This window comes from Epinephelus lanceolatus, chromosome 5 (assembly GCF_041903045.1).
Source record: "Epinephelus lanceolatus isolate andai-2023 chromosome 5, ASM4190304v1, whole genome shotgun sequence".
Classification (NCBI taxonomy): Eukaryota; Metazoa; Chordata; class Actinopteri; order Perciformes; family Serranidae; genus Epinephelus; species Epinephelus lanceolatus.
The window spans coordinates 33274152-33298220 of record NC_135738.1 but is presented as its reverse complement, the minus strand read 5'-3'; the positions used below and the strand labels follow the sequence as shown (position 1 = coordinate 33298220).

The 24069-nt window shown below is 40.9% G+C and overlaps 1 protein-coding gene across 1 annotated transcript; it reads left to right on the top strand.

The window, feature by feature from the left end:
- Positions 1-528: 528 nt before the first annotated feature.
- On the top strand, positions 529-16081 carry LOC117262090 (monocarboxylate transporter 13). The gene is made up of 6 exons (XM_033634769.2): positions 529-658; positions 5507-5761; positions 6402-6545; positions 6632-7344; positions 10402-10642; positions 14057-16081. Exons 2-6 carry the CDS (start codon positions 5521-5523, stop codon positions 14257-14259), a joined length of 1542 nt encoding a protein of 513 aa, XP_033490660.2. The 5' UTR covers positions 529-658; positions 5507-5520; the 3' UTR covers positions 14260-16081.
- The last annotated feature ends 7988 nt before the right edge of the window (positions 16082-24069 follow it).

Sequence of the window (24069 nt, the reverse complement as noted above, 5' to 3'; positions counted from 1 at the left end):
TGGTCTGACACACCCCGAGCCTTGGTACTGTGCCTCTTTAGTGAACTGTACAGCCCATAAAAGAGGCAGTTCATAGGCTGAATTAATAGTTTGCAAAAGTTTATTGGCAGGCTGTACCACTGAGAGGCATTTAAAAGTAATTTATGAGGCATTTATCAGAGCTGTTTGCGGGACAATGAAGCCATCTGACTGTAAAAAAGTCTTGTCACATTTCAGATAATGTCCTTCTTTTTGTTTGTGTTAATGAGAAAGTCAATGTCACACAGACACGAATCCAAGCATGCCAGTTTACCACCATTTAAATATATATATGTATATATATGTATATGTATATATATATACATATATATAAAATGGGTTTGGTATTTTTGACAAAACTTTGATGCTCATTATCCCAAACCCAAACTTCAGAGTTAAAAATTAATTTTAAAATTGTTTTGGTTTGTGACATTTCCTGACCCACAGATTAATATTTAACCTGGAACATGCCCTTTCTGCCTGTTTGGCATGTTGCACGTTCAGCTGTGAGTGGCATGATCGCCACTGCTGCATGCATGTGACAAGGAAAGAGTGCTGTGACATTGCTCTGAGGTTATAAAACCACACCAAGCCTGGAGAGCTGGCCTGCAGCATGATGGCTTCACTTTGACCACGACAGGTATGGTAGAAATATGGTTTTTACATACAATATAATGTGTGTAAAGTGTAAATTGTATTGTGAATTTTATCGTGATTCACCTTGGCTTGTATTGTGAGCTTTTGGAGTCATGATCTAGATTTGGGTCCAGACCTCTTTCAGTCCAATCACACATGAGGTGGGTAATCTCCATAATTAGATTGCTTGAAAATCCCTTTTAAACAGGTTCTTATGCAGTCTATAAAGCTGCATTATTATTACTATTATTATTATTATTATTATTATATGTGTATTTTTCATCAATGGAAAAATGAATTGAGCTAAATCCTGTCATGCATGGTAAATCTAATCTGCTTCCACTGACTGTGGTCCAAAGAGATGACAAACAGCTTACCAATTTGTATTTCTAATATTTCCTTCTCTTGATAGATCACTGTTGTGAAAATTTCTTAGAGACTACTCAAGATGTCCAAGGATGGCATTCTGTTATAATCAGTCTGCTTCAATAAAGATGTTGTCCAGATGATTTTATGGTGCTCATAAAAAAGACACTGTCATGAAAAGATGAATCCAACCCCTTTGAACTTTGATACTGTGGTCACATGTGCAGTCTTGCTGGAGGGAGAGCTGCTGTAAATCCTCAGAGAATGAGGGTGTGCTAAGATATACAGTACAGGCCAAAAGTTTGGACACACCTTCTCATTCAATGCGTTTTCTTTATTTTCATGACTATTTACATTGTAGATTCTCACTGAAGGCATCAAAACTATGAATGAACACATGTGGAGTTATGTACTTAACAAAAAAAGGTGAAATAACTGAAAACATGTTTTATATTCTAGTTTCTTCAAAATAGCCACCCTTTGCTCTGATTACTGCTTTGCACACTCTTGGCATTCTCTCGATGAGCTTCAAGAGGTAGTCACCTGAAATGGTTTCCACTTCACAGGTGTGCCTTATCAGGGATAATTAGTGGAATTTCTTGCTTTATCAATGGGGTTGGGACCATCAGTTGTGTTGTGCAGAAGTCAGGTTAATACACAGCCAACAGCCCTATTGGACAACTGTTAAAATTCATATTATGGCAAGAACCAATCAGCTAACTAAAGAAAAACGAGTGGCCATCATTACTTTAAGAAATGAAGGTCAGTCAGTCCGGAAAATTGCAAAAACTTTAAACGTGTCCCCAAGTGGAGTCGCAAAAACCATCAAGCGCTACAACGAAACTGGTACACATGAGGACCGACCCAGGAAAGGAAGACCAAGAGTCACCTCTGCTTCTGAGGATAAGTTCATCCGAGTCACCAGCCTCAGAAATCGCAAGTTAACAGCAGCTCAGATCAGAGACCAGATGAATGCCACACAGAGTTCTAGCAGCAGACCCATCTCTAGAACAACTGTTAAGAGGAGACTGCGCAAATCAGGCCTTCATGGTCAAATAGCTGCTAGGAAACCACTGCTAAGGAGAGGCAACAAGCAGAAGAGATTTGTTTGGGCCAAGAAACACAAGGAATGGACATTAGACCAGTGGAAATCTGTGCTTTGGTCTGATGAGTCCAAATTTGAGATCTTTGGTTCCAACCGCCGTGTCTTTGTGAGATGCAGAAAAGGTGAACAGATGGATTCCACATGCCTGGTTCCCACTGTGAAGCATGGAGGAGGAGGTGTGATGGTGTGGGGGTGTTTTGCTGGTGACACTGTTGGGGATTTATTCAAAATTGAAGGCACACTGAACCAGCATGGCTACCACAGCATCCTGCAGCGACATGCCATCCCATCCGGTTTGCGTTTAGTTGGACGATCATTTATTTTTCAACAGGACAATGACCCCAAACACACCTCCAGGCTGTGTAAGGGCTATTTGACCAAGAAGGAGAGTGATGGAGTGCTGCGGCAGATGACCTGGCCTCCACAGTCACCGGACCTGAACCCAATCGAGATGGTTTGGGGTGAGCTGGACCGCAGAGTGAAGGCAAAGGGGCCAACAAGTGCTAAACACCTCTGGGAACTCCTTCAAGACTGTTGGAAAACCATTTCAGGTGACTACCTCTTGAAGCTCATGGAGAGAATGCCAAGAGTGTGCAAAGCAGTAATCAGAGCAAAGGGTGGCTATTTTGAAGAAACTAGAATATAAAACATGTTTTCAGTTATTTCACCTTTTTTTGTTAAGTACATAACTCCATATGTGTTCATTCATAGTTTTGATGCCTTCAGTGAGAATCTACAATGTAAATAGTCATGAAAATAAAGAAAACGCATTGAATGAGAAGGTGTGTCCAAACTTTTGGCCTGTACTGTACATTGTTAAAGGAAAGTCTTCTCAATGTATGTGTTCCTTATGAATGAAGTTACATCACCATCGTCAAACAAAAACAAGACATGCCTACACTATATGCAGTGTAATGATTAGTCAGTATGTTTATTACTGTGGTTATGTTTTGCTCTAGTTGGATGAGTTCCAACTGTGACTGGATTATAAAAATACATGTTACATCAGACTTACATGACCTTTGGTCACCTGAGGAGGAAAAGGGAGGAAAACAGTTAGAAAACCTGAGACTGAGTAATAAATGTACTGATTATTATTATTTGTGTCCATGCAGGCTACTCTGTATTATTGTTTCAGTGAGTCTGGGAGCTTTTTCTGTTTTGGAAAAGATGAAAATGTTTACTGTTTTTGTAATCAGCAAGAGCAAGTCTAACTGAAACCACCCTACAATATAAGATAAAAAATCCTCTCTATTAAAAATTACTGTGTTACATTTTACAAAGGGTGGTATTTGTTGCATTAACATGTCAGTGTTTATACTAGTGGAACAACATCATGCTGTCCCCAGTAGTGAACTGCACCATAGAACCCTCATGTCGAAACAAACAATGAATTCCTTTTCTATATTTGCACTGTGTGCGTATAACTGATCATAAATTATAAATGTACAATTTTCTCAGTTTTCCCTTACAAGAATTTTTTGAAAAATATCTCTGCACACCTGAATGTGTGACAGGTGCGTCGGAGGAGGTGCAATCTGGAAGACAAAGAACTCCCGCACACTGTCTCACTTAGTGCTGAAATATTTATTTGATTACACCTGATGAAGGTCTGACAGATGGAAACGTTGTTACCATAATCAGATAAATATTTCAGCAGTGGGCGAGACAGTGTGTTGAGTTCTTCTCTTTGTTTTTAAGGCTTGCAAGAATTTACCTGACAAGAGGACAAAACACAGACCATTAGTACCATAATGGCTGATAATACATAAAAAGAGCTAGACAGCGACAAGTGTAACAAGCATTGTTAGGCTAGATACATTACATAACCTGCTACTTTAACAGCAGAATAAAACATCACCATGGCAACCAACATAGAAATGTATAGACAATCTCAACCACAGCTACAGACCACAAACACAGACCTGTCTGTCTGAATGGCATTCTCACAGATTTTTGTACTGTAAAGTCCTCCTCAATCTGCTTTAGGTATAACTAACTAACTAACTAACTAGGTATCCCAATGTGCTCTTCAAATTCAAAAAGGTTTAGCGTGATAGCTTGGCAGTCACAAACTTGATAGGAATTATCATAAAGAAGCAAAGAGGCCCTGCTGATTGTAAAGGTTTCTCAGTGAAGAAGTAGCAGAAATAGTAGAAGTCACTGCTGGAAGATCAACCAGGAGCATTTTAGCATTTAGCCAGAGCTGTTGGTCATGCAGCATTATGGGAGTTTTGATTTGGGTCACTTAGCCTGGGGTGGTGCATTAAATGCATGATCAGTGTAGATGAAACCATTGTTGTTGTTATTGTTTTTGCTTATGCCCAGGTACAATATCACAGGAATCAAACGAAAATGGACAGTCACCCAGGAGACCACAGTTTGTGTCCTGTGTCAGACCAAAAGTGTGTCATGTATCAGTTCAAGGAAGACCCAAATGCAGACTGTCAGGCAGGCTGAAGTTATAACTAAAAGCGAGTTTTGATACAGCAGATAAAAAACATCCAGATAAAGCAGGTAACTGAAAGTACAAATGAAAGCAGAACAAAAACTAAACTGAAAACCACAGCTGGAGTAGAAGGACATGGGTAACAGAAGGGAAATGTTGATTGGCTAACAACAAGGGTGTGGATGGGAACACTAGGGTGGAGCAAACAAGACTAATACAGAACAGGTGTGAAGGGAAGACTCTGGGAACAGGGAAGGACTAATGAGACAGGTGGGAAAATACACAAAGTCAGAAAAGTAAAACCAGACACAACACATGAGGAGAGAATCTACAAAATAAAACAGGAAGCAGATATAGGAATAGCCTATAGGATAGCAGAACATCAACACATCCCAGGATCATGACACAGTGTTGTTTTAACTTAACAATACTCAATTTATCAGTGGTCATCACACACTGATGTCACTCATGTTATGCATTCACCTCATCTGACATTTGTTAATAAATGTAAATTTAACTCAAAACATCTTTTTCCTGAACCTAACCAAGCAGTTTTGTTGCCTAAACCTATCAGCAACCATTGCACAGCATTAACCATGTGTTACATTGTGTTTCAGCTGTGTGTCATATAGATTCACTAAAGAGTACCCTGTGCATCATAATGAGATGCTGAGGGGCATGACAAAGTATCTGTATATGACGACCTGGGGATGAAAACAGGTTGCCACACCAGCAGCTCTTTCTCTACTTCAGCTGCTGATTTCATTCCCACACAGTTTATCAGGACTGAATCTGAATCTTTTGTTCTCACTCTGTAATATGTGCATCTTGACATGTAGCAAAAAAAAAAAAAAGGAAAAGGTACACAAAACACTTTGTTACAGTAAGTAGAGTGCTGTAAATGTAAAATCCTGGTGTTTTTGTTTACCTAGATTTTTCCTATCAGATGAACATGGACTCCCCAGTGAAAGCTCAGAAGACGAGGGTAGCAGTGGCACCACAAGCAGCCCCTGATGGTGGCTACGCCTGGTTCATCCTGCTCTGCGGCTTCCTGGTCTTTGGCCTTACCTTTGGGGTCATTAAGTCCTTTGGTGTATTCTATGTTGAGATACACCAATACTTTGAAACTACAGCAACAGAAACATCTTGGATTACCTCTATCGCTTTGGCTACCATTCACTTTGCGGGTAATTATCACAGTGTTTTTCTAATATGTATTTAAAATCTCTGTGCTCATAACAAAAAGAATGAAGGACATCAGTATATGTTTTATAGTCCTCAATGTCAACAACATTTCCTAAACTTTAAAATTCGTATCATTGAAAATCTTTCCACTCTTTTTGACCTTGATGTTGAATCTTTGAAATGACTCTGCAAAACAGACTTCTTGAGGTTCTGACCACCAGGTGGCTCTCCTACATCTTAAAAGACTCTTCAAGCAGCTCCAAGTCCTTTCTTGTGTTGAATGAATACTACCTTAGTCACACACAAAACTAACAGGAAGATGCAATAAGATTGCTTTTTGTGCAAATGTGTGTGTGGGTAAATTGAATTATTATCTGCTGCAAATATAGGCCTGTCCAGGCAGCACAAGGTACCATGATTAACTTAAAAATTCTGAAACATCTTAAATCTTCTGTGGTTTAACTTAAATTAATAATAATAAAGGATTATATTCCAATTAATCATTTTCATTTAGACATACTGAAAGTAAATAGGACATTTTGCCTGCTGTGAGGTGCATAATAATTCAGTATACTGCTACACTGTTGATCCAAATACACTTACTGTTTATCCTATATGAATTTTCTGTGTGTCCCCCTGCAGCTCCTTTATCATCTGCTCTGAGTGCTCACTACAGCCATCGCTCTGTAGTGATAATGGGAGGACTGATATGCAGCATAGGAGTCATGTTTGGGGCTTTTGCTCGTAACCTAATCGAACTCTATTTAACAGTGGGGTTCCTAAACGGTGAGTGGTTTGAAGCAAACACACACACATACAACACAAGCTCAAAACAGACAAAACATGATATTCACTGGAATACTTTGCTGCAGGTTTGGGCTACACAATGACATGGACCCCGTCGATGACCATGCTGGGATTGTACTTTGAGAAGAGGCGTCCGATAGCAAACGCCTTGGCCAGTTCTGGAGAATGCATCCTTTCTTTTGTCCTCACACCTCTGTTCCAGCTGTTGATTGACAGCTACTCATGGAGGGGCGCTTTGCTAATCCTGGGAGGTCTGCAGCTTAACCTCAGTGTGTGTGGGATGCTGTTGAGGTCCCTAAAAATCACCAGAGACATAACTTGTGAGGTCAGAGCACAGGAAGAAGGCTTGTCCCTGGAACTGCTACCAAAAGACAGCGTGGAGCAGAGCAAACCAAGCTGCCTAGAGGAGCCAGGAGTATCTGAGGGGTTAGAAAAGGAGACAATTAGGGCATCTCTTGAGGACCTGAAAAAGATACCTGATTTAACCATGAAAGTACAAGACTCAAACAGCAAAACTAGGATGGCTAAACTAAGCACCAAAATCCTTCGCTACGTAGATTATAGACTCATCACTAATGCTCGATTCATGGTCTACTCAATGTTTGGGGTGTTTGCTGCACTGGGTTTCTTTGCCCCAGCTCTGTTTCTGGTTCCATATGCTCGTAGTAGGGGGATTGAGGAGTACCAGGCGGCTGCCCTCGTGTCCATCTCTGCAGTACTGGACCTGTTTGGAAGAGTGTTCTTTGGCTGGGTGGCAAACTTGAGACTGGTTGAAACGGTATGTTAAGTTCAGTGGGTAACCAAAGGAAAAACATTTTGAAAATCACTTATCTGAGGGTAAAGGTATGGCCAAGCTTTGGTATCTACATCATCTAGTATAGCACATGTGATTATATTAATAGAAAGGTTTGACATTTTGGGACAGGAGATTTGTTGCTTTCTTGCCAAAAGTTAGATAAGAAGATTGATACCACTATGATGTTATAACAGTAAATATTAGGGTACAGCCAGTGGCCAATTAGCTTAGCTTAGCTTAGCTTAGCTTAGCGTAAAGACTAGAAGCAGGGGGAAACAGTTAGCATGGCTCTGAACAAAGGTAAGATAGATAAAAATCCATCTTCCAGCTCACTAATAAATATCCTTTACCTTGTTTGTTAGATATCCCTAGCCTGGAACAAGATGACAAAACGGGAGCGTATCTATGTTTCCCGGGTTCTGTGTTTCCCGGGTTCTGTTTTCCCCACTTAACCCTGCAAAAAAGTTTCTATGTTCCCCGCTTATACAAAAAAGGTTCTGTGTTTCCCGGGTTCTATGTTCCCCGCTCAACCAAGCGGGAAACATAGAACCCTTTTTGGTTGAACTCCAGGACTCCAAGATAGAATCCAACACATATGCAGTAGGTATTTTTTTTACCTTAAAGCAACTCTTACCTTTCTTGCATTTCACACAGCACTTTGAAAAAATTTGAACATCCACAACTCCCGCCTCCCTCCAAAGTCCCATCCTCCTCCTCCTCCTGCAACTCCACCTCCCTCCATTACGTCCTCATTATAGACGTAGCCGTAGGTAAGGTAACGTTAGATACACAGAAAAGGAGAGCGAGTGTAATGTTACAACAAAGACAGTCAAATGCAACCCCAGAGTTTTAAAACTCAACCGGAGTCAGTGATGACTGATGAGTTTTAGAATAAGAATACAGTGCTAACGTTAGATAGTAGCGTTAACGTTACTAGTAAGTGGAAACACACAAGGAAGATAACGTTTATGTTTCAGAGGCTACGCTAGAGTAGGCTAACGTTAGCCATTAGCAACTGGATGCTGTGTTGTCATAATGTTATGAACTGAACCAGCACAAAAACGAAATGACATTTTGCATACCCCAAGCAACCAGAAACAAAACATATTTGTGCAACATATAAGAAAGAACATATAGTGCAATAGTAAGATGAAAAGGATCGACATTTCACAGTCAAAAACTCCACATCATGAGAGCAGAACTGGGAGATCCTCTTCACATCACAGCACCATGAATTGCTTGTGTATACACCACGGAGCTTACCAGATGATGCTACCGTCCTGTCTGCTCTGTGTAGTGTTAGCCTCCTTAGCTCAACACCGGCGTCTTATATGTCACCATTCATCCATGTCTCAGTGAACACAGGGACGCAGCAGTCCCTCATTCCTTGGTGAGTGGATCTTCATAGTCGGATGTAATCCATTTTCGTGTCCAGTGAGCGGACATTCGCCAGAAGGACACTGGTTAGCTGGTTAGCTCTTAGCCTAGCTAACCCTCTGCGCTTCCCCCTCTCCCGCGTCCTGTCACAGCACTGCCGGCGTCTCCCCGTCGGGACAGCTCCAGGTGAAACCACGGTCATCTCAGGGCTAGCTCGACGTAGCAGGCCAAGCTTGCTACACATCCTGAACTCTCTTGGTTGTAGCGTTAGATCTCTGCAGCAGTTTCTAATGTCTGTTAGAAATTTGCGACTGTATTGCACTGATGAATTTACTTCTTGTTGCATAGTTTCGTTCTTTTGCCAACTGATTTCCCTGTTGGAGCGGCTGGAGGTGGAAGCGGTGGTCCGCATTTGTTTGCTTTTGTTACGGAGAAAAGTTTATATCCACAAGCATCCCTGTTACTAGCTTATATCCACAAGCGTCCCTGTTACTAACCTGTTTGTTGTCTCAGACTCGCGAGTGGTTACGTCAGTCGGAGGCCTCCACGTGGGGAAGACAGACAGGACAGGAGAAAACTCTGACCAATCATTGCATTCGGTCTGAATGCAATGATTGGTCAGAAGAGAAAGTGAAGAGAAAGTGAATGTGATTTTTGCATTGCGTTTTGGATTATGTCAGAAAATAAGCTCTGTGGCTAACACAAGTTTATGATACTTACAGGTTTTGTTCAGCGAGATAATCTTCACATATGAACACCTTTCATACCATATTTGAAGCTTAAATGCGATCGCCAGAAGTAAAAAGCTAACGTTAGGCTTTAACGGACTACATGACTACTCCACGTCGCATGACTCTTGACATCACCGCCACTAAGCTTTCAACTGATTTCGGCCGCTTTATTTTAAAAACATTGTATAATGGGGAAATCGGACTGTTTAAGCTAAATAAGAAGCTGTAATGGTGGACTGCCAGCACTCTCGCCTGTTCGGGGGTGATGACATTTAATGTCCCCGACAGAGTTTGTAGTTGTATTGAGCAACTTGTTAGCAACCGCCTTTTTTACGTCACGTAAAAGCTTCAAAATTCACAAGTAGGGTATTTACTGATGTGTTTTAATGTCATAGAACAAAACCTGAAACTCGCTTAAGCTTTTGTTAACCACAGACCTTATTTGAGGCATTTTACCAAAATCCCATTCAAAAAACGTATTGACTTTTAGACGAGAGAACCGGAAGTGCTAAAAGTGCTAACGGAGTTCCGGGTTTACTGGCACACTCTATTATGAGTTTTCATCTCTGGTGGAATTCACTTACATTTTAGTGTGCCATCAGCGTATTAATAGCATTTTAAACTAAACAAAGAAAAGTGTAAAATTTCCAGAAAGGTAAGTGTTGCTTTAAGAGAGAGCCAGGCTAGCAGTTTCCCCCTGCTTCCACTCTTTATGCTAAGCTAAGCTAACCAGCTGCTGGTTGTAGCTCCATATTTAGTGTTAGGACATGAATCAATCAATCAATCAATCTTATCATCCAACTCTTATCAAGAAAGCAAATAAGCATGTTTCACAAAACCATTATTGTGAAGAAGCAATAACCTGCCTACATGAAAAGTGCATGCAACTGCTGATGCGCACATCTGTCTCCTGTGTCTCTGTTCCCTCCAGGTGAAGCAGCTGACAGCTAGTGTGATTCTGCTGGGTACTGTGTTACTGCTCTGCCCGCTGGCCTCCTCGTTCCTAGAGCTGGCTGCTTTCAGCACAGCGTACGGCCTGGTGTATGGTGCTACGGTCGCCATCCACATCACCGTGCTGGCTGAGGTTGTGGGTGTCAGCAGGCTCGGAAGTGCACTGGGCTTCTTTATGCTCATACGCAGCAGCGGAGGCCTGTTTGGACCGCCCATCGCTGGTGAGTGAGGAAGAAGCTTTGATAGTTAACTGCAAGTACACAGTGTGCCGACTGTGCATATCAAAGAGAAATGGATTTCAGCTTTGTGTTGTTGCTGTAAAATTCCCAGTGATCCTTTTCACCATACTTACTGGCTGCCGGCTAGAAATAAACAAAACGCAGCACAGACTAGAATAGAATTGTACCTCGTTGTATGTTAACATTTTTGTTAGCTTTGAGGAAAACTCAAATCATTAAGTCAAGGTTACAGTGTCTGCCATTTCCCTGGGCCTTTTCTTCCGACACATTAAATCTCACACAATGGATGCGCTTATACACCATTCTGCATTGTAACACAGCCCAGTGAGCCTATTCAACCAAAATGAGATCTTTATACCTTCATGACATGCAGCACCACCCTTCAGTTAATCAGGAATTTTGTCATCCGGTCAATCCCACAGGACCTGAGGTTTTTATTCAGAGAGCAACTGTGCAACAATTATAATATCATGATACTTTATGGTTGTGTTAATTTCATGGCTGACTGCTTCTCAAAAATTATTTTTTCTCCTTTAAATGGAGTTTCTTCCCCACTGACTCCTTTCTGTTACTGGTGACAGTTGTCCAGATTCATACACTGTGTCCTACAGAATATGAGTACAGCTGTAACAGAGAAATGGCATAACAAAGGAGTCGATACAATCAAAAACATCTTTTAAATACCAAGTAGGATTTCATAGACTTATTCAGACCTTTGACTGGAGCAATAATCACTGCTTTGGCCACTTCAGAAACAAGCTGTAAACACCCCACAACTTGCTAGCAAACTGTTAGCTCATCCAGCAGACACAGAGCAACACTGGCATTCATTTGAAGTCTTTTTACTGGCCGCCTGGCAAATGCAAGTCCAACATTCACTCTCCTTTTAGCTCTGTTTTTGGTTTCTACCAAATCTCTGTCTGCTAAATACACTACTGTGTACACCAGCTAGTTGCTAACTTTTACTGTCTGCCTTTGGGTTTTGAGCATAGTATAATATATGTATAATGAGAATAGACATAACCACCGTGGCATCACCCAGTGATTTGTGAACTCCTGTTTTGTTTTTCGGAGCCATAAGTGACCATATTTGGACTACAGGGTGAAGCTGTGAAGGAGCGAGGGGTGGTTCTAACTCACAGACAGTGGTGATGCCGAGCAGACAGCCTGTCACTCAGAGCAGTCACACCCTTAATTATACATAGCCTTAGTCCTTAATAATATGTAAACGGGAGTTTTGTAAAAACCTCAACCCACAGAGTTGTCATGGATAGGGCAATAAGCTATAGAGACCAAAATGTTTTTGCACCATGCTGTAACATGTTTATTTCTGCTGTTAAGTTGGGCATTTTAACATGGGTGTCTAAGGGCATTGACTCACTTTTGGAGCCAGTCTCAAGTGGCCATTCACAGAACTGCAATTTTGGTACTGTATTTCACTGAAAACAGTTGGCTGATGTTAAAAACAACACAGATGAGAGCAGTGAGAGTGAACTAAAACAGTAAAGTTGTGGGCCATGAAACCAAAACAATAAGCTGAAAGATGCTAAAATGCTCAGGAGAGCTGAGGGCAACAAATTCAAGTGATAAGATACTGAATCCCAATTGCTTCCATCGGTGTGTGAGCATGTTAAAAACTGAGTAGCAGGTGTCACCTTGAATGGTAGCCTCTGCCACCAGTGTATGAATGTGTGTGTGTGAATGGGTGAACTGACTCGTAGTGTAAAAAGTGCTTTGAGTGGTCGGATGACTACAAAGGCGCTATACAAATGCAGGTCCATTTACCATAATTCTCCGTGGGTTCATTTCTTCAAGTGACCACATAGTCATGTGATCCAGTTATGGGAAGATATATGAAACATCCAGTAAACATGAACTATTATGAACATTTTCCTGATATGGTATTTTGCATATGTCACATTCTTCTTCTTTCAGTATAAAAATATTTATGCTTTTATGTACATTCCGTACTCTATGATTAGCAGAAAATTAATTATGGACAGCAACTCATTGCCTTATCCACCCCTCCAAAATTAGATTTAATTACATTTACAGATACTGTAGATTCGTGGCTGGAAAGCTTTTCAAATGCGTCAGATGCTTTAGCAATCTGTTTGCAATTATCTTCATTAATCTATTCTATTGTGAGAAATAAAAAAATACTTAGGCAGCTATTAAACTGAAATGCCCCTAGCGCTTGTTTTCCAGTCCTCTCTCTAACCAACACATACGGCAGCCCCACCACCACCCACAGCGCTGTCCTCCAAACAAGTAAGAATTTGAACCCGATTACTGAGGTTACCCTCATTTTCATACACACTCTAAACAATAGCACAATAGCAGTAAATAAAGCCTGAAAAACACCCAGCTTGACTTTGGCACCCAGGCACGACCACCCCTGCCAGAAAGTGTCCTGCCTCTGAGCACAGCCAGCAGTAAATCAGCTGGGGGAAAGCTCTCCAACAGAGTGTGTGTGTGTGTGTGGGGGGGGGGGGGGCACATAACTGTAGTTTGGATTAATTTGATGGAATTTATGGATTTTTAGGAAGGTTTTAAGTGTGGCAGTTTTCAGTGTGGCATACACAAAGAATGAGAGGGGTTTGAGTAATTGTGGCAGGCTGCTATTCTGTCGCTCTGCAGGATGTATGTGTAGAGGAACTTGTACTTTCCATTTTGCATAGAATATATTTTCAATTATGAAATAAACGTTTCCATTTTCATTGGCCTGGTGTATAAGGAACATGCTAGAAAACAAATGCAAATACTTGTCATTGCCCTGCTAAGTCCTTTAAACCTCAATTACTCATGTTCACTTTCATATCTCTATTAATCTCTGTTTAACAAGTTCCTGAAAACCTCTTAATTTGGATTAAAACAAAAGCCCCGCACATAAATGTTAAATTTAAGATTATGCTACAGGCTGAAACTGACCTCAAATAAAGTCGAAATAAAGAGCTAATTAAAGTGAAGGTGGTGTCCTACTTATAACTTAACATGGTCCCTCTGACACAGAGGCTATTTCTCACATATTTACTGTACCGTTCAGTAGTTTGAACACTTTGAAGACTAGAGACATGATGGATGTTGAGGATTCATCAAAGCGTTCTAATTATGTTTCCTTTACAGGACAAAGGCGCTTGCAGTACTGCCTTAGGATAAAATGAATCTTGGTGCAATCCTCCCTTCCTTATCTCTGCCTCAGCCTTAGGTCTCATTCAGAACTATCTGCCATTAAATGAAGCCAGTATGATACCATAATTGGGGTGCTGCTGTGTTTTGGCCAGCATGAGTGCATTCCAGTCAGAACTGAACGTTGACATTAGACTAAAATATTATGATTAAAAAAATATGTCTGTGTCAAAGCTGCAAATCACTCACACACACTTTTCTCTGTAGGATTCTTCATAGACAAGATGGGTGATTATGGAACGGGGTTCATCATGGCAGGGGTGGCTCTCATCATCTCTGCTCTGTTCCTGCTCATCCTCCATCAGATGAACAGCAGGGGTCAGGGGTCGACCACCAAGAACCCCGATGTGCACATGGACAAAACGGGACCATCTGTCAGAGCTGACGCCAAAGTGCTGGACATGACATGATTGAAGGGGAAATTGTTTCTGTTGCTGATAGATGATGAGTTTGAAAAGAGATATGGATCTCAGGATCACAGTCAGAAGCAGAATCAAGTGAAGCCATACCTCACGTGTTTTCACAAACCTAAGGGACTGAACGAAAATTAGAGGAAGGGGTGGTCAGAGCGGGCAAGGGTTGTTTTTGTTTTTTTTCCCTAGATTTCATTTTAAACATTTTGATCAGGTTTGCAGGTGTGTTTTCAGTCCATGGGTGGTGAGATAACATTTTATTATCAGCCAAGTTACTTAAAGCATCATATGTTTCACTTTGAATGTGAAACCAACTTCCCTTATTTGTAAAACAAGAGTTACTGGTGGTGAGGTAGTAGTTGGTAGCTCTTGTTTCAAACATAGAATGTCTGCAGTAGTTGCTAAATTTGACGACTGTTCATTTCATGGTGTGGGCTGGTTGCACACACTGAAAACGATGTAGATGTTTAAGTCATGGACGTGTGGCACGGTGGTGCAGTGGTCAGCATTGTCACCTCACAGCAAGAGGGTTTGAACCCAGGGTGAAGGAGCCCATCTGAGTGGAGTTTGCATGTTCTCCCTGTGTCAGCGTGGGTTTTACATGGGTACCTCAGCGTCCTCCCACAGTCCAAAGACATGCGGGTTAATTGGTGACTCTAAATTGGCCGTAGGTGTGAATGTGAGTGTGAATGGTTGTCTGTCTCTATGTGTCAGCCCTGCGATAGTCTGCCGACCTCTCTAGGGTGTACCCTGCCTTTCACCCAATGTCAGCTTGGATAGGCTCCAGCCACCGTGACCCCCAACAGGATAAGGATTTACCAAAAATTAATGAATGTATAACTAGACACTGGATGCCAAGATGCCGGATATTTATTCCAATGGTCTCCAGCTTGGCGCATACACCAAAAATGTTTCTAGCTTCCAGGTTTTTACCTGCAGTATGCAGCCCACTGAATATGCTCAGTAGTATTGCTCCTGCTGGCTCTGCCTGCAAGTTCCTGCTCAATAGTCAGTGCGTGTACGTGCAGCTTGAGAAAATCGAATTATTGGCTTAGTCCAACTGACACCGAACTTTTAAATGCATGTAAACAGCTTAGTCCGACTGAAATTGGACTATCCATAGCTCAACTAACACACCTAGATAATTCCATTGAAAATCGAACTATTGCTGCATGTATCCACTTAGTCCGACTTGAGTCGAACTCGACGTTCAGTAACTCCCGGAAAAACAAACAAACAAACAAACAAACACCATGGCGACCGAGAAGCAGAAGACGCACTTCTGGACAGACGAGGAAACTACATTCATGCTCCGACAGCTAAAGGAGCTAAACATGTTAAGTTTATGGATGGTCGGAAAACACAAAATGCGTTCTTATTTTAAAAAGTTGTTGCTGTTTTTTGCTGCAATACTGCAAGTGGCCAGTGGAAAAAATGGAAGCAAGGCTGGGTGGAGTTTTACTGTTGTATTATTTTCAGATATTGTTGGGAGGTTTTGCATTTTTTTTACCCAAGTCAAGGGGATATTGTAATAATGCAACGGAGGGTCTTACTTTTTTAAGACATGAAAGGTTCAGCTCTTCTCCCTAATCTAGTAATTTTCGTACAGTCCCTAAAGTGTTCACATTATTCCCACTCTCTGGAATGCACTGAACTGTAGGAACATAACAAGCTGTAGAAACTGTGTATTTATGTCACTTAGGTGCAAAATGTGTCAGGAATATGACAATCAATATGTGACAATGAAATATAATTAATTTCTATCAAAACCACAAGTTCTTAAGTTGATTTAAAAATTAAAGCATGTTTTTTATACGTATGTTGTCTTAGAGTCACACTTTGTTATTGATTTTTTTCCCTTCATTGCAATAGTGTGATGCATGAATGAATGCTGGCTTGCAGGGTGAAAATGTGACTCTAGCTCCCTCCAGCGAGGAGTTACTGTTATTGCATTTTTGCAGCGTTCTCGGCTGAATGACTGAGCTGGAAAGTGCAGATAATTCCAGATATAATACCACAGGGAAGACTGGGGAATTTACAGATGTAGACCAAACAACCAAATTACAGTAAATTGCACCAGTTTTCAATTCAGTGCTCAAAATGAATGCAGTATTCTTTACTGCTGCAGGTTTGCGTTTCAGCTTTGCTTACAAACAGATCTGAAAATCACTCTTAAGTGTTAACTTACATCACTGGAACAACAAAATAAGTTCTAAATGGTTCATTGAATTTCTTTCCAAGTTCAGTCCCAATGCAGCCTAAAACCCAGTGAGGAAAAGCTTTTCTTCATTTTCTTCCTCTGCTGCAGAATGTGTGGTATGTGCAACCATCAAGAAAAGTAGCTTTCATAACCCCGATCCAGCAAGAGGCACCAGATAAACATCTTCAGCCTGGTATAATGCAAAATATAACAAGTATAAATAAACATGTCACTCGGCATAAATCTGCAATAACAAACTCCAAACCACGGTTTACAAACAGTGCCCCCCCCCACCCCACACACACACACACACACACACACACAGACACAAGCTACACACATACACACACACACACACACACACACACACCAGAGGAAAGAGACTGCAGAAAAGAAAACTTGCCACAACAAGAGAGCTGGTCACAAAATACCGCAAGCCTTTGATCTGCCAGACAGGAACAAAGACATAATCCATGTTTCATAGAAACTCTACATGAAAACCAAACACACACACTCAAACACAAAGACACACACAGTGTATGCCATGGTTGACTGCCAATAGAGAGTAGAGGCCACCTATTATCAGGGAAAGGAAGACTGCTGGTTCAAAATTATCAGAGGATTTCCATTTCAGTGAACAAAAATCTACTGTCATTTCATACATGAAGAAGTTTGATCTTTAATTGCAAAAAACCTGATTTGCACGCCGTCTGTACCGCGCATAAAAGGGACAACATCTGGCTGAGCAATAATCAGAACAGGCAGTGTGGAGTTAAACACCATTTTCTTTGATATAATTCAGATACATTTATTGATGGAGCTGATAAATGCTTAACTGTGTCAAGGAACATTAAAGGGGCGCTCCATCAATTTTGTATATGAAGTTCAGTGTACACATCATGAGGAGTACTGGTCAGCCTATCAAAATAGCTGGAAAATGTCTTCTGTGATTCTGGAGGGAACTTTTCAAAGTTTGAAAAACAACCCTGATTATGCGGGTATGATATGATAATTGAGCGTACATAAATACATCTATGTATGCTAATTTGAGTACAAGGGCATTGTGCAATGAGGACTGGCACTTCATAAACCTGTGCAATTGGGCGGTGTGCAATTCAATTAGCACTTTAACATGGGCAATGTGCAATAATATTAACCCTTAAAAACCATTGCACCTTTAATTTAGCACTCAAGCACTTTTGCACTTTCAACTGGTCCCCCAATTCTTGGTCTATCATGTCTGTATTAGTGTTCGCTATATGTTTTTTATTTGTTCTTATTGTTTTTGTTTGTTTGTTTGTTTTGATTAGTTAAACATCAACCTGCCAAGGGACTGAGGATGGAAATTAGCCATAGCTACAATCCTACATATTTACATTTAATGTTCATCAATATGTACTGTCCCTGTTTTAAATAAACAAATAAATAAATAAATGTCATCTTGATGTCATCAGGGTAACCTTGTCTTATGCTTTAGACCTAAAGGTATACTATGCCGAAATTGTTGCCTATTGTTTGTAAGCCAGGGCTGGACAATATATCAATATTGCATCAATATTGTGATCTGAGACTAGATATCATCTTAGATGTTGAATATCGTAATGTTGTCTTTTCTTGGTTTTAAAGGCTGCATTACAGTAAAGTAATGTAATTTTCTGAACTTACCAGACTGCTCTAGCTATTCTATCATTTGCCATTACCCATATAGTCATTATATCTACATTACTGATGATCTTTAATCAAAAATCTCATTGTGTAAATATTTTGGAAAGGCACCAATAGTCATCCCTACGATATCATTGCAATGCGCCAAGGTATTTCTCTATATCCCCCAGCCCTGTTGTAAAGACAACATTCAAACTTGGCCCCTCTTCCCTACACTGTTTGTACTTACACTGCCAGCTATTGTAGAAATGTTACACTTGTAAGGGAAAAGATGAAACTTTAGTAGGCTAACTAAGCTAGCACATACCTGTCCAACAGAAAACAGGCCAAGTCCGCGTCGCTCTTCATCCCAGTTCTCTCCTTCAGTAGTCAGTGGCAATAGTGAAAGTGAAAGCCAACACCAGATTCACTCTTATTTTGGAATGCGCTTTGTCCAATTGGCGTTTGACCTTGCCATATTTGCGTTTTTGTCTACGCTGTGTCTGCAAGTTTCATAGCTTCCTCTTGGTTACATACAGCTTACGCTCTGGCACCTGGTTGCTACCTTTTTGTGAAGTCCTGACCTCATGGCCATCTGTCATTGGCTTGGGGATACACACCACAGCCCAAAGGTTGCAGCCCATAAACTTCTTGACTATAGTGACATAAGAAGAAAATACCAGCAGAGCCCAGGCTCCCTGCAGATAAATATACCACCAGACACTTCAAGTGGGTCATTAGTGATGATTGAGAGGGTCTAAATATAGTTTTTTAGGAAATTACTGCATAGTATACCTTCAACAGAAAGCCTAGGTTACAAAGTGGAAGTGCAGAGTTTGATAGTTAGAGGCTTTGAGGGTCTAATGAAAGATGCTATTGAGTAGGATTCAGAATTGTTGGAGATGGACCCTGACGAAGGTCCCATACTTGGCCTCTGTTCTTTGATTTTGACATGTTAACGCCCATGTGCTTAGACTTCTAGCAACTGGGTTGGACAGTTTCACTCACTCCGTATCCCACTACCTGTGTGTATGTATGGAGAGATAGAGAGATAAAAAGCAGCAGCAGCAGCAGCAGGTATATGGGACTGTCTTCATTTGACCTTCTCAACATCAACTCCAAAAAAGACGAAAACACATGAAGAGCTTTGAAGTCTGACTGGACTTACTGAAACACCTCTCAGTCACTTTGACCCCACAGTGGAACCTCTGGGCTCAGGGTCGCTATAGAAACAGCTGAAATAGTTTTTCTTTTTTTTTCTGTTTTTTGCCGACCTTGCTCCCGGGGGTCATGTTGAGGAATGTTGCGCCGCTACCTGAGTTCAAAGCAGCGCAGTAGCTGGATCAAAAAGAGTAGAGGTGAAAAGAAAAGCAGGAGGGAGACAAAAAGGGAGAAACAAAAATGGGGGAGAAGAAGAGAGGGGAGAGAAGGGGAAGACAACTGCACGTGAAAGAGGAGAAACCAGCTGGGAGAAAGTTGGAAGAGGAAAACATGAAGAGGGAAACTTAAAACTGAAGGAGGAGCACAGGAGGGGACAGAAACAGTAGGCAAGCTCCAGCAGAAAAATGCAAGGGAAAATAAAAAGAGCTGAATGTGAAGAAAGAGAAGGATAATAACAGAAAAGAAGTAATTACTGTATACTGAGCTGCTGAGTACAGTCAGACTTTGTGCTGGTTGGGGCCATTACAGGATAAAGGATAATAATACAGGGACGAAATAGTCATGAAGGGGAAGCAGTTGAGATCGGGCATGGCTTTAACCTCCTCGCTGATTACAAGAGGAGAGACAGAGATGGTGGTAATGAGAAATGATTAGTGTAGCTACAGGGGGGTTATCTTAATGAGCATTACAAGCGACCAGACCTGCACACCACCTCCTCCGAAGGCAGGAATGCACGCTGAAACAGGTTACTTCATCACACGTGAACAGTCTCATGTGTTTGTGGCCTGTTGCTAATCGGAGATGTCCTAAGGTGGTCCTCATTTTGGAAAATATTTTTTTCCTAGGTGACTTTCCAGATTGCAATCTATAATCAGTTTCATTTGTTTGTAAAAGGGAAAAAGTCCACAGCTTCAGCCTCCAAAACACTGCCGATGAATAATGTGCAGGGATTAATCTTTCACATTTTAGTGTGTGTTTATTTTGGCTCCCTATCCAAGTTCAACAAATTATTTTTAAGTATACAAGATGTTGGCAATTTAAGCAATGGTTCTTCTAAAAAAATCACAGTTTTTTTTTTTTTTACCCAAATCAAAAACACATATTTTTCTTCTTACCTGTAGTCATATTTATTAGGCAGTGTTGGAGATATCGGCTGCAGAGATGTGCTTTTAAATATAATGGAACTACAACGCACTCTGCGTCTGGTGCTAAAAGTGCCAAAAAACTAAAAATACATTTGAAAACTCGACAGCAACGTTTCTTTCCAGATATTATGACTCAGTTACTGAAGATAATCCACAGACCTGGTTGTGAGCAGTTTCATAGGAACTATTTTCTTTCTACTGACCTACACCCACCCATCGTATCACAGTAGGTGGGAAACGTCCATCTAATGTGAGCTCACCTAGCACCACTGAGTTAGCTAACCCAGTCTCACTCTTAAGTCGTCGAAATCCAGCACTTGGGCAGTGACTTGTGGCATCAGAAACAAACAGAAAAAGGTGTCCTTTAACGTCGGCATGATACCTGGCTGGTTTCCATCATAGTTTAATGTATTTTAATGTCAATGTACTTGACACAGCGTCCCAGAACATCAGCAACCAACGAACCAAGGGTACCTTGAATGTCATATGTGGACGTGGAAAGTCCATGACCAAACATACCAAATGCCATTTAATTTAAATTTTGTGCTGTCACAATCACAGGCCTATAATCCGTGAATAGATGCATGCTTCCTTCTGCATGGTGATACAGTTGGTGGGTGTAGTTCAATAGAAAGAAAAGGTCTGTGGATTATCTTGAGTAACCAGGTCATGATGTCTGGAAAGAGACATTGCTGTTGAGTTTTTTAAATGTATCATCTGGGCACTTTAAGCACCACAAGCCAATTGTCATCTAGTTCCATTATATTAAAGAGAAGCCAAATGTCTCTATGGCCGATATCTTCAACACTGCTTCCCACTGTCCCTTTAAAAAGACTTCAGATGTGAGCAAGCAGGAGATGGTATAGAAATCAGGCAGATGTTTAGTCTATGTGAACTCCTCTTTCTCGCTTGTCAATCATTCTCTCTTTCTCCCTTCATCGACCCATCTGCATTTCTTCTGTCCTCCAGCTTCTTGTTTTCTTCCTTTCTCCCCTTGATCTTCCTCATCTTCTCGTATTTTTCCATCAGCCAGAGCCAGCCCGCATCTTTAAACAGCTGTCCCACTTTAACTAATCAAGGTCATTGTATTGAAAAATGGCATCATAAAAAGCATGAAAAAGCAACAATATATCATATTTCAAACATCAAAAACATGTGTTTTAAAAAGCATAGCTGCAGCAGTACATTATCAAATTACATTACCAGTGAAGAAACTTTTCCATTTCTGCGTTGATGAATCTTGTTGATAGTCTAAAGTGGAGCGAATGGCGCCAGTCCTACTCTCCTTGTCTCTTTATAGTCAAATAAATCCACAACACAATCTTGTTATTTGCATGCAGCCGTACTGTATACGCATGTGTGTGTCATCACATAGCTCAAACTCAAACAGTCCAAATAAGACAAACACACATCCCAGCTTTGACTAAAACAGTCATTAAGTCAGAGATTTATCTGCCCTCTTCAGCTGCTCGAGGTTTATCTTCTATGAGAAGCACATTAAAACCAAATGCTGAGATGCAGCTGATGCTCGCTGAACTTTTTAAAAGAGTGACCATAAAACAGAGCAAAGTAGACTTTTACTGGTGTTGATGTAGAACACACCTAAGGTAGAAAATTAGTTTTAAGTAAACTGGATGAGTCAAAGTGCTGTAAAGACTTGGCACAACAGTGCAGGATGTAATCACATTAGAATAAATACAGATGTAGTATGATCAAGTAAATTCTGCAGACATAATTAAGGATCGTATACTGTGCATAAAGGGTGTTTTAAAGGGAATTTATTATGCTCATTTGGGTTTTTACAAGAACATGTTCACATGTTTTAATTTAAAACAAACACCCTCTGTGTGAGACGCTCAATTTTCCTCACCAAAATTTTCCTCCCCACAAAAGCCCAGCGTGCTCTACTTGGTTAGCATTTTCATGTCTTCTGCATCTTGGTATCTCTGCATCATCACTGCAGCTGGAAAATAACTGAAGCGGAGAATATCAACACTTTCTACTGTGAAAAACCACCAATAAAATCCTCTAAACACAACCTCATTTTACAGCAGGACTATGATCAGCAACCAAGATTACATGTTTCCCTGAAGTTAGCATGTTGCTACATGTAGCAGTGCACTTGCAGGTGGGGAATAGCTATGTAAAGCACCACTTTGTCCCATTAAAAGTCACCATTAAAGCTTTAAAGTACAATCGTACATGTCTTGGCAGGTGTTTGATCCAAAGTCGAAGAAAACCAAGATTAAATGTTTCTCTGATGTTAGCATGTAGCTACATGTAGCAGTGTACTTGCAGACAGGGAATGATTGTTATAGAGTTTAGCAGCACTTTCTCCTGGTAAAAATCACCAATTAAAGCTCCTAAACAAAACCAGACATGTTGCAGCAGGAATAAGATCCAGAGTTGGGGAACAATTAACAATGTTGGCAACCAAGATTACATTTTTACAATAGCAGGGAGCAGATGACCATATAAAAAAATCCATCACGAGCTGACCTCAGCTTGTCTTGAAAGTAGAAAAACATTGGAAACAGAGTATTCGGCACGTCTGAATCCTGATGTTTTTGCTCACAGCAATTACTTCTTTATATGTGTGACCTATTACCTGAAATGTTGGCTACATTTAATATGAACATCTGATATTGTAACATTATATACACAACAGAAAATAAGGAAAAGCATTATGGGTGTCCTTTATATGCATAATACCACATATGTGCAACTTTCACCCCTCTCCAAATCAAGCAGCCTGGTTCAAACCAGCCAGTCACAGCTGACCCCTGACCCCTCAGTGTGACCTCTGACCCCGGCTGACAGTCCGGATTTGGAAGGAATGGCTTTGACAGGCTTCTGCTTCAGGCTTCAGCACACTGATACAAGAGGCCCACCAGAGTGGTGTACTTATAAACATTAAAGTGACTATAAAATGATAATTGCTGAGCTCACCATGACAGCTTAATTTGTTGCATAGACTCACATGGATATGCCAAAACACTAATATAATTACTGTTGTGTATCTTAGTCATGCCATTATTAATAACAGGTGTACACACTCAGTCATGCATACAGTAAAGGCATAGTTTATACATATTACACCTTGTAAATGTTGCGCGTATACACACACAGAAACCACACACCATCAAGACATTTGCATAAACCTCTGTTAGTCCACAAAGCGCACATATTCTGTCCAGATGCACAAGCTGGACTTCATTATGAAACATATGCCACACATATTCCCATTTGGCTTGTAGAAAATCATTCTTACTGTGCTCGTATAATCGTCACATGTGGCTGAGGATCTGCCCTGACCGCTGAGCCAGATCCATCTCTGGACAGCTCCCAACTATTACGCCATGAATCAGACTGGAATTAATCTTGACCATCGGAGAGTAGAAGCATGTGATGTGAAGCCCCTGGAGACTCACAGATACTCCACCCTGCAGTTACAGCTACGGCGTGTCTTTGCCTCCAGAGAAGGCCTCTCAGATGAAAGGAATTTCTGTCCTTTGAGCCGAGAGTCTGTCTCTGAACACACTGATTGTCCGCAGACTTTATCTCTGAGGTGTTCCTTCCTCTTCCTCTCATTTCTGTCATATGTGTTTTGCTCCCATTCACAACTGTACAAATGGATGCTGTGACCAGACTGAATGC